The sequence below is a fragment of the Sus scrofa genome, chromosome 5 (genome assembly GCF_000003025.6).
Source record: "Sus scrofa isolate TJ Tabasco breed Duroc chromosome 5, Sscrofa11.1, whole genome shotgun sequence".
NCBI classification, from domain to species: Eukaryota; Metazoa; Chordata; class Mammalia; order Artiodactyla; family Suidae; genus Sus; species Sus scrofa.
In genome coordinates, this window is record NC_010447.5 from 9,324,351 (window position 1) to 9,341,197 (window position 16,847).

The 16,847-nt window shown below is 46.1% G+C and overlaps 2 protein-coding genes across 4 annotated transcripts in view; one reads left to right on the top strand and one right to left on the bottom strand.

Moving 5' to 3' along the window:
- JOSD1 (Josephin domain containing 1) overlaps window positions 1-12,325 on the top strand; it is a 14,744-nt gene extending 2,419 nt beyond the window's left edge. For all 3 annotated transcript variants that reach the window (XM_013988199.2, XM_021091486.1, XM_021091485.1), the window contains exons 3-5: window positions 7,067-7,195; window positions 7,325-7,519; window positions 8,325-12,325. In XM_013988199.2, the coding sequence (XP_013843653.1) occupies window positions 7,067-7,195; window positions 7,325-7,519; window positions 8,325-8,424 (424 nt within the window). In that variant the 3' untranslated portion in view covers window positions 8,425-12,325. The remainder of the gene's footprint in view (window positions 1-7,066; window positions 7,196-7,324; window positions 7,520-8,324) is intronic.
- TOMM22 (translocase of outer mitochondrial membrane 22) lies at window positions 11,764-15,517 on the bottom strand. Its single transcript, XM_003126016.6, has 4 exons — window positions 13,619-15,517; window positions 13,251-13,369; window positions 12,671-12,788; window positions 11,764-12,498 (listed from the first exon to the last, which is right to left on the bottom strand). The coding sequence occupies exons 1-4, from the start codon at window positions 13,928-13,930 to the stop codon at window positions 12,424-12,426; spliced, it is 624 nt and encodes a 207-aa protein (XP_003126064.4). The 5' UTR covers window positions 13,931-15,517; the 3' UTR covers window positions 11,764-12,423.

Sequence of the window (16,847 nt, forward strand, 5' to 3'; positions counted from 1 at the left end):
GTCTGGATGAACACAGCAGCACGTCTGCAGTCCATAGCAACTTTGGCAGTGAGCCTGTCTCACCACTCCAGCTTATAGAGAGTTACCCTGCTCAATTCTCAGTGCAAAGAAAGCTCAAGATTTCTTCTGGCAGTTCCAGAAGACCCTTCTCTGACTCCAGAGATGAAATTATTGCACCAGATGGGCCTGAATTATAGCTGGAAACAACCTATTTGGGGTGATTTATGAAGCATAGGTGTGGGCCGTTTACCCAAAGAGAACCATAGGCCCTTTCTTTGTGTGTGTGTTTGTGTGTGTGTGTGTGTGTGTGTACGCGTGCGCGCGCGAGCGCACCTTTTGTCTTTTTAGGGCCTCACTCAAGGCATATATGGAGGTTCCCAGGCTAGGGGTCGAATCGGAGCTACAGCTGCCAACCTACACCACAGCTCACAAGAACAGCGGATCCTTAGCCCACTGAGCGAGGCCAGGGATCAAACCCACATCCTCATGGATGGTAGTCAGGTTCGTTAACCACTGAGCCACAACGGGAACTCTCATAGGCCTTTCTTAACCCCAGCGTGCTGACAAAATTCTAATGAAGGTGATTATTTTCCAGTGCCAGTGATAACCATAGTAATGCCTTAGCCGGGCAGATGTGTCCTTTGCCTCATGGCCATTATCTGGCAGGAGGAGTTAACTCTTTTCAGGAAATAGAGCCCTGGAAGGTGAGATGATTGGTCTTAGATCACTTAGTCATGTAACTGAAAGTAGAAAGGAGGCCACTCCATTGGATCACTTCCTGTGGCCAGCCATTAATATATCTTCTACTCCTAATTGGATATTTGTAAATTACTTCGTAATCAAAGACTAGGGAGAAGAAGAGGACTCGCAGTGAGTAGTGAATGTGCTTGGTACTTTGTACTCTCTGTAAGTCTTGCAACAACCTTATCAATAGTGACCCCAGGAAACTAGGATTCAGTATAAGCAATTTGCCAAGTTTCACTCATTAGTAAATGTCAGTTCCAAGATTCTGTGTGTCCATTCAGAAGCTTTTCATCTTATAAACATGGCCCTGATCTGATGGGATGATGATCACGAACCAGATGAAATTCACTCGGTGCAGAGCACTGTTCTGAGTGCTTTCCTTGTGTTAACTTGCTCTGACGCCCAATCCTATAAGGTAGATGCTGTGATTTCTCATTTTTCCAGATGAGAGAATCATGGCACAGAGAGCCCACAGAGCTAGTAATTGCAGGATTTGGACCCAAGCTTTGTGACTTGAGGGCCTGCTCTCCTAACTACTCTTCTATCCCTGAGTATCGGGAAGGCATGTTGGAGCAATTAGATCATCAGTAGCCCTTCACCCAGCTAGTAAGTTGGGCCTGGGTCTGAAGATGGTGGACTCTGATTATAAGCTGTTTATGGATCATCGCAGGACTCTTTCAGCTGTGTTTTTCCTGAGTGAAAGAATGCTAAACATTTGCTGGACATTCACATGGAACCAGAGTTCTATTCCTGGCTTTTAAAGCTTTAGCAGGTTGTACTACATTCCCCAGTTACCTTGATAGGTAATGTAAAGATCCACCTCAAAGCAATAGCAGACCAGTACATATGAGAATATACTGTCCCCACTCCAGAGGTGCAGTTCTGTATGGAGTATTTAGTGTGGGAAGATTCTGTGTGGATAAATAGAAACAAAGGAGTGTGAAAAGATCAGAGGAAAAACAAAGGGAGAAGAGGCGAGGGAGAGAAAATGGAATGTTTTAAACAAACATTTACTAGCTGCCTGTAGTGTGCCAGGCACTGCTTGGCACTGTAAAGAAAACAAGTTGAACAAGACTCAGCCCCTGAGAAGTACATCTCCAAGCTGTATATTGACCAGGCCTTGAGACTAGACATAAGTGAATTAGAACCATGGAATTTAGAGCAATTTAAAGGGGAAAAGATAATCTGTTTGGGTCTTAACAGAAAGAAGAGTAGTACTGGTGGTAATGTTAACTAGATAATTTAAAATTCCCAGATCCAAAGTTCTATCCCTTTTTTGAAGATGTGGCTAATGAATACCAGCAATGGGACGAACTTTTTGATTAATGCCATTTGTTGAGAGGAAGTTCATCCTAGCAGTTGAATTTTAGCCAGATAGAAAAAATACAAAAGCAGGGTGGAGTTTCAGTGCAGTTGTGGATATGAGATGACTCATGGTTGGAATAGGAATTTAGAAAGTTCTGAGCTAATGACTTGGGCAGCAACACAGGAACAGGGAGGAGAGGAGTCAGGTGTGACAAGCTTGGTCCCGGATTTGAAGACAGTGATAGCACAGAGGTCATTGGTTTGAAAAGGATCAACAAGTGAAATTGGAGAAGAGATCAAACTATAAGAAGAGTTCACACCCCATGGCTCTAACCTCTGCCTCTGGGTACAAAAATGAGAGGCTTGTGTATAGTCCAGAATTTCTACGAAAATAATTAAGACTGGAGTTCCCATCGTGGCACAGTGGTTAACGAATCCACCTAGGAACCGTGAGGTTGCATGTTTGATCCCTGGCCTTGCTCAGTGGGTTAAGGATCGGTGTTGCCGTGAGCTGTGGCTTAGGTCGCAGACTCAGCTTGGATCTGGCGTTGCTGCGGCTCTGGTGTAGGCCGGCGGCTACAGCTCCAATTGGACGCCTAGCCTGGGAACCTCCATGTGTTGCGGGTGCGGCCCTAGAAAATACAAAGAAAAGAAAAGAATTAAGACAGTCTTGAATAGGAGGTTGCTGAGGAGTCTCAAGAAAACATTCCATTGGGACAGAACAAGCTCCCATGGAATTCAGTGGGATCAGCGTGTTGACATCTCCAGGAAACTGTTCAGTGTAGGCTTCAGTTTAGAGGTTGAATCCTAGCCCTGCCACTCACTGGCTGTAGAAAACTGTACAAGTCACCATGACCTCTTTGTACCTTATTTACACTGTGGGGCTAACTTCTCAAGACTGTTGCATTAAGTGATAAAGCTCATAAAAGTGGCTAACACAGTGGGCCCTTGATTATTGTAAAAATAACTACTGATGTTGTGGGCTCACTGGATGGACCCCACTAATGCAAACGACCACTCCTCTAGGAGTGAGATGGAAGTCATTCGTAGCATTTCTGTTATTGATTGGTTGGCAAATACCCGGTTGTTCAGTTACCAGTGCCCAGCTGTCGGCAGATACATGGCTGTTCAGGTGCCACTGCCCAGCTGTTAGAGACACAGAGTAGATGAGTCATCCTCTTTTCTTTGGGAATTTACTGTTAGGTTATGTGTATATATATATATATATATCAGTGAATTTTTTACATTTATAGTTGTATAGTGACCATCACAACCCAATTTTATCGCATTTCCATCCCAAACCCCCAGCGCATCTGCCCATCCCCCAATCTGTCCCCTTTGGAACCCATACGTTTTTCAAAGTCTGTGAGTCAGTATCTGTTCTGCAGAGAAGTTCATTGTGTCCTTTTTTCAGATTCCGCATGTAAGTGATAGCATTTGATGTTGGTGTCTCATTGTTTGAGATTAGTCTGATTAGTGTGGTAATTTCTAGGTCCATCCATGTTGCTAAAGATGCTGTTATTTCTTTCCTTTTAATGGCTGAGTAATATTCCATTGTGTATATGTATACTGAATTTTTCAATAGTCCTATAAGATAGGGATCATTCTCATTTTTACAGAGAAGTTAACAGGCATGGAGATTAAATGTCAAAATTGGTATTGATGCTGCTTGAATGTGAACTCAGATGTGGATGGTCCTCCTGATCGCCTTCCTTTTTCTATTACACTAGAGCCAGGAAAGGGTCCATGGAAGAGGTAGGATGTTAGATTGAGCTTGAAGAAGCTTTAGAATTTAGCCTGGAAAAGGAAACCGGATAAAAGAAGAGAGGTCATGGTCATGGTGCCTGAAGTACTCTAAGGGAACCAGCAGGTCAGGTGGGGCTGGAAGGGTTGGAGTTGGCCAACCAGGCAACTGGCTGCATTGGCAGTTCTTAGATAAATGAGTGAAATGAGAAATCCTCTTGTGGAGCAGTGGGTTAAAGATCTGGTGTTCTCACTGCAGAGGCTCGGGTTGCTGCTGTGATGCAGGTTCGCTCCCTGGCCTAGGAACTTCTACATGCCGTGGACATGGCCAAATAAGTAAATAAATTAATTAAATAAAATGTACTGATACCTTGGTGAATGTGGCAGGAACATCTAGGCTGAATAGGTGGAAGGAGCTTTTGGAGGCAAGAAGATCAGTTTAGGAACCAGATTCAAAAACCCAGTTGTGAGGTAAGGGGCCTGCAGTTAGGGGGAAAATAGTGGGAATAGACAGGCAAAGCTTTGAATCTGAGGTAGAAGATATAGGACAGAAGAGGCACTTGGAACGTGCACCTCAGAAAAAAAAAATGTGTGTGTGGTCAAACATATTTGGGAACTGAAACCTTTTATACCCCACCTCCTCGAGACCCAAGGTAAATATTAGCATAATAGGGGCGTCAGGCAATCCTGGAGGAAATGTTTTTACTTGATTGGTTCAGCTATTACTGTTTTGAATGCCTCTGTGATCCTCTGGAAGCACACTTGGGAAAGAATGCACAGCATTAAAGTTCAGGCCTCATGGGGGGTTAGCTGGTGAAAGAGTTGGAAAACTTGGCAGTTTCATTGCTGGAATCTCCATGCATCTAAAGACGTCACTGAAGGTATTAAGAGGCTATTGAATAATTGAAGGGAAGGGAACTTGATGTATCTTGAGATAGGCTTTCTTTCACATACGTTCTCATTTAGTCCAAGTGTCCAAGGGCCCACTGAGAGCCTTTGTCCTGTGAAGCCCCATTTTAGGCCCAGGCCAAGAGAGTCAGCTGGCCTTTCCGTTTGTCAGCCTGCCACCACCACCGATCTTTAGTCCTTGCCATAAGACAGGAAGCAGAACTTGGGATTCAGACAAACCCGAGTTTGAACACTAGTTTTGTCACTTGTAAGGTAAGTGATTGTGGGCTAGTCATTTTAAATCACCAAACTTCAGTTTCTAAACCTATAAAATGGAAATAACTCGTAAGTTTATTGTGAGGGTTAAGTGAGATACATATATGAAAGCATCTGTCATTGGGTGTGGCAAAATTTTCACTAAATGGTAGTTATTTTTACAGGTAAAACAAAGTTTGGTTGTGGAGTGGAGTTTAATGTCCTCAGAGCCTCTTCTTTGCCAAACTCCGGAGGCCAGCACATCAGCCCTTCTTATTTGAAAGATCTACTAATATTTACAGGGAAAGATAAACATGGGGAACATTTCAGCAAACATCCCTGGAGCACCTGTCATGTGCCAGGCATTCTCTGAGGTCTGGTGATGGCTAGAGAAGGCCTTGCTGTCATTCTAGTGCGGAGAAACAGACAAGTGAGAAAATGTCCAGTAGTTACACAGGCTGTAATTAAATTAAAGCAAGTGGATGTGCGAGGAAATGACTGGGAGAAACTTAAGGTTGGGTGGTCAGAAAACACCTCTAGGGCAGGAACACTTGAGACCCAGATAAGGAGGAGCCAACCGAGTGAAGGTGTAGGCGAGCCTTCCACATAGTGGAACCAGTGTGGAGTCCCTCACCTGAGAAAGAGTTTTGTGTTCAGGTAGCAGAGAAGGTCCCTGTGCTAAGAGGTAGCGACGAGGTCCGCAGGCCAGAGGAAGTAGTTTTGATTGTACTTAAGTGTTTTGGGAGCCATTGGAGGGTTTAAGCAGTGGCAAGTGTATGTTTTATGCTGGAAAAACATCAGTATGGTTACTGTGTATAGAGGATGAGATTTAAGTTTTCAGAATTGTCCTAAAGACCCGATTCTCGTCTGGAGAAGGCCTTTAGCAACCTCCTAGATGTCTGCTCTCCGCTTTTATTCCTGAGGAACTCACAACATTGCCTGTCCTCCCCTTCACACAAAGGCGAAAGGCATGCTGTCCCTTCCTTCATGATGGCCTTTCCTCAGGTCTTGGCCTGAGCAGCCTAGGAAAGTGAATTAAGAGGATTGGAAATGCCTTCAGAATTGACCTTGTCTTGAGCTGGAAGAGGGGCTAAAGAGGCTGGCCAAGAATGGCCTAAAGCCGGTGGGCAAACCAGACTGCAGTTGAGATTTGTTTATCTGGCACAAAAATTTTTTTCCATTTGTGTATTTTACACGCATGTATATTTGGAAGACTTTAGGCGGGTCATGCATTCCAGTTTAATATGAGCCTTAGTACTTTGTATTGTCTCCTGTGTGGCCCTGGTTCATACATTTATGTGACCTGTCTGGGCTCCTGCAGGCAGGCCTTTGAGGTTTTTTTTTTTTTTTTTTTTTTGTCTTTTTAGGGCCACACCCATGGCACATGGAGGTTCCAAGGCTAGGGGTCGAATTGGAGCTGTAGCCCCCGGCCTACACTACAGCCTCAGCAACATGGGATCCGAGCTGTGTCTGTGACCTACACCACAGCTCATGGCAGTGCCAGATCCTTAACCCCCTGAGCGAGGCCAGGGATCAAACCTGCAACCTCATGGATGCTAGTTGGGTTCATTGAACTGCTGAGCCATGACGGGAACTCACCATGGCCTTTGAGTATTTAATGATTAGTTATTACTAAGTATGCAAACCTTAAATAGAAAGCATTTAAACTGTAAAAAATAGAGTTAACAACAGATACTATCCATGCAAATTAGAATATCAAATACTCTTTTCTAATGTTAAATAAAAAAAAAAATAAAAGCTGTACCAAGGCAGGAAGATCAGCAAGGAAGAAGACTGCAGAAATGGGAAAGCTGGGGATTTCACAAATGAGACTTCTTGGTGGAACATTCTGTGTATCCATTGAATTCACTGTAGACACACTTTCTAAATGGCAGGCAGATAGGCCCCAGCACTACTGAATTATTATCTTGCATAAAAAGGTGAATAATTCCTAGGATAGCAGGAGCCCAGACTACAAAGTATTTTGGTACAGACTGGCTACATTTACTTGAATGGGAGGAAATGAGCTTCCAGGGGCAGTGGTGTAAAGGGCTCTTCTGCCCCTGCTATTGCAGGGCCAGGAGGGGTGAGGCAGACCAGCAAGTCCGCTTTCCTCCTTTCGCACCTGTAGGTTGTCTCCAAACACCATGGTGACCCCCCACAAGAAGAGCATGCTGGGAAATGGGAACTACGATGTGAACGTCATTATGGCAGCACTTCAAACCAAAGGCTATGAAGCTGTTTGGTGGGACAAGCGCAGGTAATTGAACCAGGCTTGGCTTGATGAGAAGTGCTACTCAGCTGGGGAGGTGGCCCGTGTGTTGTCAGAACCAGGGAATCCTGGGGAGAGTTGCCTGCTTTGAGCTTGATGCTGTTTTCTCTTCTGCAGGGATGTCGGTGCCATTGCTCTCACTAACGTCATGGGCTTCATCATGAACCTGCCCTCCAGCCTGTGCTGGGGTCCTCTGAAGTTGCCTCTCAAAAGGCAGCACTGGATCTGTGTTCGAGAGGTAGGAGGTGCCTACTACAACCTTGACTCCAAACTGAAGATGCCTGAATGGATTGGAGGCGAAAGCGAGCTCAGGTACCCATGTGGCTGGTGTGGTGGCAAGTTGAGCTTATCCTTGGTTATTTGACAAAGGAGATGAAGTAACTACCTCCTGCTGTTACTTGGAATCACAGGGTTTCATATGTAAGAGACCTGAATCTTGGATGGCTGGTAAGGAGGTGACATCCCTTTGGATGAGGAGTCCCAGCACCTGTGATGCTGGCTTCTAGTCTGGTGGGAGTGGCACTGGAACATTTTCTGACGCAGACAACTGTGAAGGATAGCTGCCAGTCCAGAAGGGAAGCTGAACATTTGGGCCAGAGAGGACTAAACTTCCTTGGGACCAAAGAAGAAACCTTTTCTTTTTTTTTTTTTTTGTCTTTTCTAGGGCCGCACCCGCAGCATATGGAGGTTCCCAGGTTAAGGGTTTCTTTTTCTTCTTCCTCTTTTTTTTTTCCCCTCACTATTAAAAGTCCTTTACTTTAGAGTACTTTGGGCTTTATTTCTCACAGAACAGGCTGCTGTTGGCAGTAATATACAAGGATGGACAAAATCTAGATTGGAAAAAATTTTTTTTAATCTTACATAATGATTTTTATTTTTTCCATTATAGCTTTTTTTTTTTCCATAATGATTTTTAGATTGGAAATTTAACTGGACAGATTGAGGGGTAATCACCCGTGGACTCCTCCAGGAACAGATCCCTACTAGAATGTGTTTAGGACTCTGAGGGCATAAATAACAAGGTCACTGTCTGGCAAACATGTGGCTCCAAGACTAGTATTTGCAGTTTTACTAGCATTTCATTTTCTCTTTCATCTATCATTTTTTTCCCCTGTAGGAAATTTCTAAAACATCATTTGCGAGGAAAGAACTGTGAACTCCTGCTGGTGGTACCGGAAGAGGTGGAGGCCCATCAGAGTTGGAGGGCTGATGTGTAACACAGTTCTGCCCAAGCTTCCCTCACCTCAGCCCCCTGAATCCTCTGTGATGTGCTGTGGCCTCTCCAGTGGGTCTGCTCTTGCCACTTCCCCAAACATCTCATTGGGTTTCCCCCTCAGATTTGACAGTGCAATAGGACAGACGTGTGGACTGTTACAAGAACCAACCAGCGTTACTTGTTCCTGGGAAAGAAACGTAGGAGCTCTGTGTGCTTAGGGCAAGCTATGATGGAAGACCTTTGTTTTATTTAAGAGAGGAGAAAGAAAGGTGGGTCCTGGCTTATTTCCCCCATTTCTATGAGGACTTGACAGAAGCTCTGCTGGAGTTCACTGCTGCTCTGACTCACCTGGAGATGCTGCCTCCACTTCCCCTTTCCTGGCAACCAGTGGGTCTGAAGACACAGTACATGCAAAGCCCATGTGACTGGCTTGAAGGACCCAGAGCAAAAAGGCCTCTCTCAGGAAACCATCTCCAGAACTGAGGCAGCAGTACTGCATACTGTCTCTAACCCTTTTTCTTTTTTTCTTTTTAGGGCCGCACTTGTGGCATATGGAGGTTCCCAGGCTAGGGGTCCAATCAGAGCTACAGCTGCCAGCCTGTGCCAGAGCCACAGCAACGCAGGATCTAAGCTGTGTCTGTGACCCACACCACAGCTCACAGCAGTGCCGGATCCTTAACCCACTGAGTGAGGCCAGGGATGAAACCCGAAACCTCATCCTAGTTGGATTTGTTTCCGCTGAGATACGAAGGGAACTCCGTTCTCTAACCCTTAATGCCACACTTACCCATCTTTAAGAGTGGTTTATGGCCATCCTTGAAGTTTTATAATGGAAGGTTCTCCAATATCCCACGCCAGGTGGTTGAATCCTGCAATATTCTAGCATGACAGGGTGAGCTAGATACCTAAGAGGATGTGACCAAAGCCAGGTGGGAGCAGGCACGGGCCTGTCTGCTTCACTCCAGCGTCATCCCTGCCACTTCACTGCATTAGCTTAGGGGCACGAGATAAACGAAAGGGCAGTTTTCCCAGCTGACCCACTCTGGCAAAATCAGGGAAAATAAAAGACCGTCTTCGACATCAAATTCCACTAGTTCAAGACAGTTGGGCAAGGAAAGTATTGTGAAGATAAGCCTTCAGAGATTTGGGGCGACTAGAACTGGTATTAGCCCTAGGCTTGGCGTCACTATAGTGACCGGAAGCAGAGCCCCCGAGTTGGGTGGATATGTGCATCATGCTTAGGACCTGGGTTTGTCATCTCTGTAGTTTCCTTTACAGATCAACTGAGAATGGACCCGCCCCCTACCTCTTTAAATAGTTGTAGGCCACTTTTCTCCCTGCAACTTTGGAAAACAAAAGACAAGGAGGGGGAAGTAGGTGTCATGCCACACTGCCTGTCACCAGTGGTTGTGGTTAAGGCGGGTGGGCAGGCACGGATGACCTGCCAGCCCTTACACATCAATGGCCTTGGTAGGTCTGAGAGCTGCCCCACTGGCCAGACTTCTCTCTGGCAGCAGAGCCAGCCTGGGGCTTGCATGTCAAGCCTGAGCAAGCTTAACGGGATGAAGCTGAGGCTTTCTCCCCACTGTGACTGGAGTGCATGTTTACACCAGCACTTTTTCTGCACATGTATCTTCAATCCAACAAGGCCATTTTTTATGCTGAGTAACAGGCCACCGAGCGGCTACTGCATTACACCCCCTCAGCAAGTGGCTGCAGTCTCTTCTGCACCATTTTCCACACCAGACCTGCTTGGCACCACAGGGAGCTTTTTACCCCTGCACAATGACATTCCAACCACCACCAGCCAGAAGTTACAGCCAACCTTGCTGATTGTCACAAGCAGGACCTTGGGTCCACTGGCACTGTCAGTGATGTAAGCCATTTCCTGGGGGGGGAGGAGGAACATCCTCTCCACCCGTCTGCTTGGGCCAGTGCGAATGGCACTTCAGAGGACTCCCTCTGCACTTGGGGTCCATGAGCCAATGGGATATGCAAAGACGCGTAAACATTTCAGGGCTGGTTTCTCTGTTCATATCCAATTCTGGTGCTTAGGAACAGGGACCTATGCTGATGCCCGAGGGCAAAAAGCCCCACTTCCTTTAAGGAAGGGGGCAGGCCTGACCCTAAAGCCCAGTAAGGGGCACCCCTAGGCTTTTTGTTTTTCTTGCTTTTATTCCCGTTTTTTGTTGGCCTTGTGCTGGGTTTGTTTACAAAAGATGTATTTTGTTTAACCAAATATTAAAAATGGAACTCTGTACATAAACCTCATCTCATTGAATTCTGTAAAAGTGAACTTTAGCATGATGCTGCTTTAGAAGGAACTCACTACTGTCATAAGTCATCTTGTAGGGACATAGTGTGCTTTGGCCAAATCTCACTTCAAAGACCTATCAAAATATTCACCAAGTAGGACTTGATTCCAAAACAGCCTGAGCTGTTTTTCAATTTAATTTATAAAAACTAGGCTCCACAATATGAAGAACCATAATCTTCCTCTAACTACACATTTATTTACTGACAAGTGACTACGGCTGGAACAGGTGGAAGATTGTGTATCTCAACAGAGGGCCTGCGTGGCCACAGCACCAAGTACACAGCAGGATGCTGAGTCACATTTGAATTCAGATCAGGCATTTTCTGTGCCTCCTGGTAAAGATCTCTTAGCCTTTCTGTGACTGTTTTCCTCTTCTGTAAACTGAGACTACCAGCTCCTAAATTGCATAGTGTAGTTTCAGCAACCCACATTACAAGTCATAGTACTCTTAGTAGCACAGTGCCAACAAAAATGTTAAATGGGAAAAAAAACCAACAGAGCTCAAAGACAGAGCTACAGTTGGACTCACTAGCATAGCTCACCAGCAACTACAGTTGGTCCTCAAATGGCACAGGTCTGAGCTCTGTGGGTCCCCTTAGACATGGGTTTTTTAAAAACAAACAACACAAACTGGTTGGTTGCGCCAAAGACACAAAGAGCCAACAACAAAGTTATGCACAAACTCTTAACTATGCAGAGGGTTAGTCCCCCAACCCCTGTGCTGTTCAAGGGTCAACTCTTAGAAAGAACAAACCCCAAATGTTTTATCTGCAACCTTTCCATCCCCAGACCAGAAATCAATACACACGTCATTCCTTACAATTCTGCAAGTACATGGACCCGATCCTTCGTGGGTCATCTGAAAGGGACTTGAGAGGTTCTTGTGAATTTAACTAACTTGGGCCTAAGGGGTCAATCGCTGTTAAATAGTGGTGCCGGCTTAGGTGAGAGGAAATGTGAGGGGCAGTTTTCTTTGCCCTTTGAAAAGGGTCTGAGTACTTTCAAGGTATGTATCACAAGCACTTGGAAGACACTTTTGGTTGGGATCATTTTAATATTTAAATACAAAAAGTGAGCACTGAGTTTTCTCCCCCCCTCTCTTTTAGACACACACACAGATCTAACAGCCAAAATATGCAGAGGAAATGAGCTCTTGCTTTGTCCTCCACAGTCCCCATCTTGTGGTTGAAGCTGCTGCCAGCCCTCCCTCCAACATACGTAGAAATTCACAGTGGCTGCGTTACAGGACAGCTGTAATGCATTTTGTATTTTATATTGTGTGCATTCCACTCTTAAAAAACCAAATAGCTGTTACTGGTCAGGGTACACCCTTCCCAGTGTCATTAGTTCCTACCCCACAATGGGATAGTGAGGAATCTTTTGGTCAAGAGTAATTTAGGGAAAGGGGTGGGATGGCCAGAGGTGGTGTAACCATCTGCAGTGCTGCACTCTGCTTGCTATCAGAGTGAGGACAGAAAAAAATAAGTCAGGATAGCATGGAGTGCATGGCTGCGAGTTTGGAGTCTCTCCACAAGACAATGGGAAGTCTCCCCACCAGGTTTAGATGGATCAATGTGCCAAAGTTAAAAAAAAAAAAAAAAAAAAACCAGTAATCAGCAGTTCAAACACTATTGAATTTTCAAATTTCTCCCACCAAGACAGGTCAAACACGGCAGTAACAATCTAGATCTTTCCGGGAAGTGATGGTAGAGCCCCAGGCATTCCTCCTGACAGCCCTGTGTTAGGCCCTAGAAGTATCTGGAAAAGAAAGGGAGGGGTATAAGGTATTATACAGACCTAGGGATCTCATTTTTCATCATACTTGTTGAGGGCACAGTCGGGTACCTAGGAGAGCAAAGTAACTGCCCTAGTGCTGGAGAAATAAACTTGTGTCTCCACTACTGGCAAAAAGCCCAGGTTTTGGGCTCACCTGCCGTTGCTGCAGTTGCTGCTGTTGCTCCATCTGCAACTTCTCAGTCTCAAAGACGACAGGAAGAACCAGGATCATGAAGGAAGTGGTTCCAATCCACAATGCTGCCCTAGAAAACCTGCAGAGGGAGCAGGAGCATGGTGGCAAGACAAATACAGCTTCATCAAGAACGAACCAGTAACCAAACCTCTCACACTGCACACTCAGTGTTTATGCAAAGCGTGTTCTACCCAACCCTGCACCATACTCCTACCAGAAACAGGAAGAGCGTTTCTGGTGAATGTACATCTAGTAAGAGCAGTCTGAACATTCTCCTAAGTTCTCACAATGCTCTTACACGTTAATTGTCTCACATAATCTAACATGATCCTCAAAACGACCCTGCCCGATAAGAATCCCCAGCTTACAGAGAAGAAAATTAAAACCAAAAAAGGTTAAAGTAGCACCAGTCCAAGGTCACTCAGTAATCTAGGTGGCGGGCTGGCCTCCGACACAGGTCTGATGCTTCCAAAGCCTGTGTTTGTTCAGGGCACCTCCGTCACCCCAGGCACACCCCAATATCTCTGCCCTCGTCCCTTACCTGTACATTTTTTGAGCCACGAAGAGGGAGAGATCAAAAGTGGCTCCAGCCGCGGACCGGACCCTCTCCGGGAACATCTCCGTCAGACCCCACAGTCTCTCCGACAGGGTCTCATCTAGCTGTGGTGGAGGAGGCGGGGTCTAAGCCGAGCAGCTGCAACTACCCCTCGACCCCAGGACACACGGGTCCCCCGGAGCTAGGGTCCCTCGACCCCAGCGGGGACTCACCCCGCCTCCCCGCGGCGCCTCTGTTCGGACTTCTCCAGAGTCCTCGACGCGCCTTCGCCCGCATCCCTCAGCACGAGGAGCCCGCACCCCCGCCTCCCGCCTGCACCCTCTCTCCCCGCTCCGCCCCGCGGGGCTCAGTACCTCGTCGTCGTCTTCCTCCTCGAGCTCGTCCTCAGGCTTCTCGGCATCGCCTTTCGGAAGCAATTCGTCTGGGGACAGGGACGCCCCAGGGCCGGCGGCAGCGGCGGCAGCCATGGCTGTGGGGCGGGGGGTGGGGGTGGGTGGGTCACCGGAAGCGGAAGGGGAGAGGCGAGCGCAGCGCTGACAGAGCCGCCCTTCCGGGATCCAGAGGCAAGACGGCTCGGAAAGAGCGCCGCCATCTGGCGGGCGGGTTCCACTGCCCTTCAGCCAAGGGCGGCCTGAACTTCCTGAAACGTGAGGCATCTGGAACATTTGTTGAAAGCACAGGATTCGGGTGCTTCCGCGATTATTCAATTCGGCGAATTTTAACAAGCTTCCCAGAGATCACACTTAGACAAACACGAATCTAGTTTCATTTCTCTGAGGAATGTACTTGGTAGGAGTCAATTTGAGAGTTGGTCTTTGAAAAAAAGTCCTAATGTACTAAAACAAAGGCGAGTTAACAGTTAAGTACCAGGCATTGTTTGTGCGAAAGCCGCGGTGGGGGAGTGGAGGAGGCGTGGAGCGGGCGCGCTAATTTAATCTTCACACCAATCCACTGAAGAGCAATTATCCCTTTCTAGAAATGAGGGAAGTGAGGCACAGTACAGGGTTGTTGCAAGTATTTCTGGAGGATGGATTTCTAGAAGTGGGTTTGTTGGCCAAAAGTATTAACATTTAAAATTTTGTTAGGTATTAACTAATTGCCCTTGGAATTATATACTTTCAAAATAGTAAATGGAAATTTCTTTTATAATGTGCCCTAAAAGTTACTAATATAAGGGTAGTTGGATATACCTCTTTAGCCAATTAACCAAGGAATAGAATAATTTTATAGAAGAATTTCAGGATCGGACAGTCCCAATGCTTATCTGATAGATGATAGACTGTTCTTCCTGTGCTTACATATTTGGGGGGCAGGGTGGGGGCTGCACTTCCTCCTGATGGAATCCTCAGTCCTTGTCATCTTTGGACAGAGCAGCCCTGACTACAAAGTCTTCATGCCACAAAAGGGTGCCTACTGTATGATTCCATTAAATAAAATTAAAAGGCAAAATCAATCTATGGTGAGAAACATAGTGATTCCCTTTGAGGAGGAGAAGGAGGCAATATTTGGGAAGGCAAGAGAATTTCTGGAGTGCTGGTAAAATTCTATTTTTTTTTTTCTTGGCTGCGTGCACAGCATGCAGAGGTTCCCAGGCCAAGGATGGAAACCATGCCGTAAGACTGACCCAAGCCACAGCAGTGACACCAGGGAACTCCAGAAGGTTCTATTTCTTTTCTTTTCTTTTTTTTTTTTTGGTCTTTTTGCTATTTCTTTGGGCTGCTCCTGCGGCATATGGAGGTTCCCAGGCTAGGGGTCGAATCGGAGCTGTAGCCACTGGCCTATGCCAGAGCCACAGCAAGGCGGGATCTGAGCCGCATCTGCAACCTACACCACAGCTCACGGCAACGCCAGATCCTTAACCCACTGAGCAAGGGCAGGGACCGAACCCACAACCCCATGGTTCCTAGTCGGATTCGTTAACCACTGAGCCACGACGGCAACTCCCAGAAGGTTCTATTTCTTGATGTGGGTGGTATTTACAGGGGTATGACCATTTGGGATAATTCACTAGGCTGTACTTTTTATGAATTATGCTTTGTGCATTTTTTTTTTTTTTTTGTCTTTTTAGGGCTGTACCCACAGCATATGGAGGTTCCCAGGCTAGGGGTCTATTCGGAGCTGTTGCTGCTAGCATATGTCACAGCCATAGCAACGCCAGATCAGAGCCTCGTCTTCGACCTACACCACAGCTCACAGCAACACCGAAACCCCAACCCAGGCCAAGGATCGAACTTGCAACCTTATGGTTTCTGCTGCGCCAGAAGGGAACTCCCATTTTTTTTTTTTTTTTTTTTTGATTTAAGTAGGTTTGAAACTGGGCAGGATCCTGTGGGGTCCTCCTGGGTACAAATCCTTTCAGTGTCCCTGTTACTAGTTTGTAGGAAACAGGCTTCTTTCAGCCTCCTTGACTTTCCCTGAGTTCCAAAGGGCAGATTCAAACAGTTGCTAAGCAAGGAGGAGAGAATGCAGAAACAGAGAAGCAGCCAAGAAACAACAGTCCAGCAACTGAAGCAAGGTCCTAGTTCCTCCTCAAGGACTATGCAAAACAATACCTTTGAGTTCTTCCGTAGGAACTAAAGTCCTCACGAAAGGTGGAGGACGGTAACTTCAGGATGAGCACAAAATTCCTGCAACACTGCCCTGTTACCTCACCTTCAACCATTCAGAAGAAAGTCTGCACATTTTGGAAGATAAAGACTCTGACCCCCTTCCCAAATGATTCTCCCTTTAAAAACTTTGACTGTGAACAGAAACTTTAGAGTTGGTTTTTGCACATGAGTTTGCCTTCTCTCCAGGTTGCTGGCTTCCTGAATAAAGCAACCTTTCCTTTCCAACCAACACTTGTCTCTGAGTATTGGCTTTTTTTTTTTTCTTTTTATATAATGATTTTTTCATTATAGCTGGTTTACAGTGTTCTGAGTATTTGTTTTTGAGCAACAAGTAGCTGAACCTGAGTTTGGTAACAGGCTGGCTCTACATAAACGTAAGGGGAGCTTAAGAACCCAATGCGAATGGGTTTTGATTCTTTTATGAGCTATTTAAGAAATGCTGGAAGACCAACACTCTAGAAGGTAGAGAAGGCAATCTTAAGTGGAAAGTACAAACATTATTGACTCTGATGAAATAGAATTCATTATTTTATAACAAGAAAAATTTACATCAAGGTGGCAAAGGAATAAGACGTGGCATTCACCTTCTCCCACAAACACATCAAAAACAACTGTCTACATGTAGAACGATTCACACAGAACATCTAAACACTGGCCAAAGACCTCAGACCTCCAAAAAAGGCAGGAAACCCTCCACATAACTGGGTAGAACAAAAAGGGAAAAAAGAGAAAGAAGAAGAAAAAAAAGGAATCAGGATGGGGCCAGGACTCCTGTGCAGGAGCTATGAAAGAGGAAAGGAATCCCACTCCAGGAGGCCACCTCACAGGGAGCTCAGGGGGGAAGGAGGGAGGCCCTCAAAGCCTTGGAGAAGAGCCCAGCCACTGGTCAGAGAAGGGCAAAGCAGAGAGAGCCGCACAGAGCATTGGTCCCACCACAGCACCATCAGGACACCACAGCCTCGGACACTCAGGC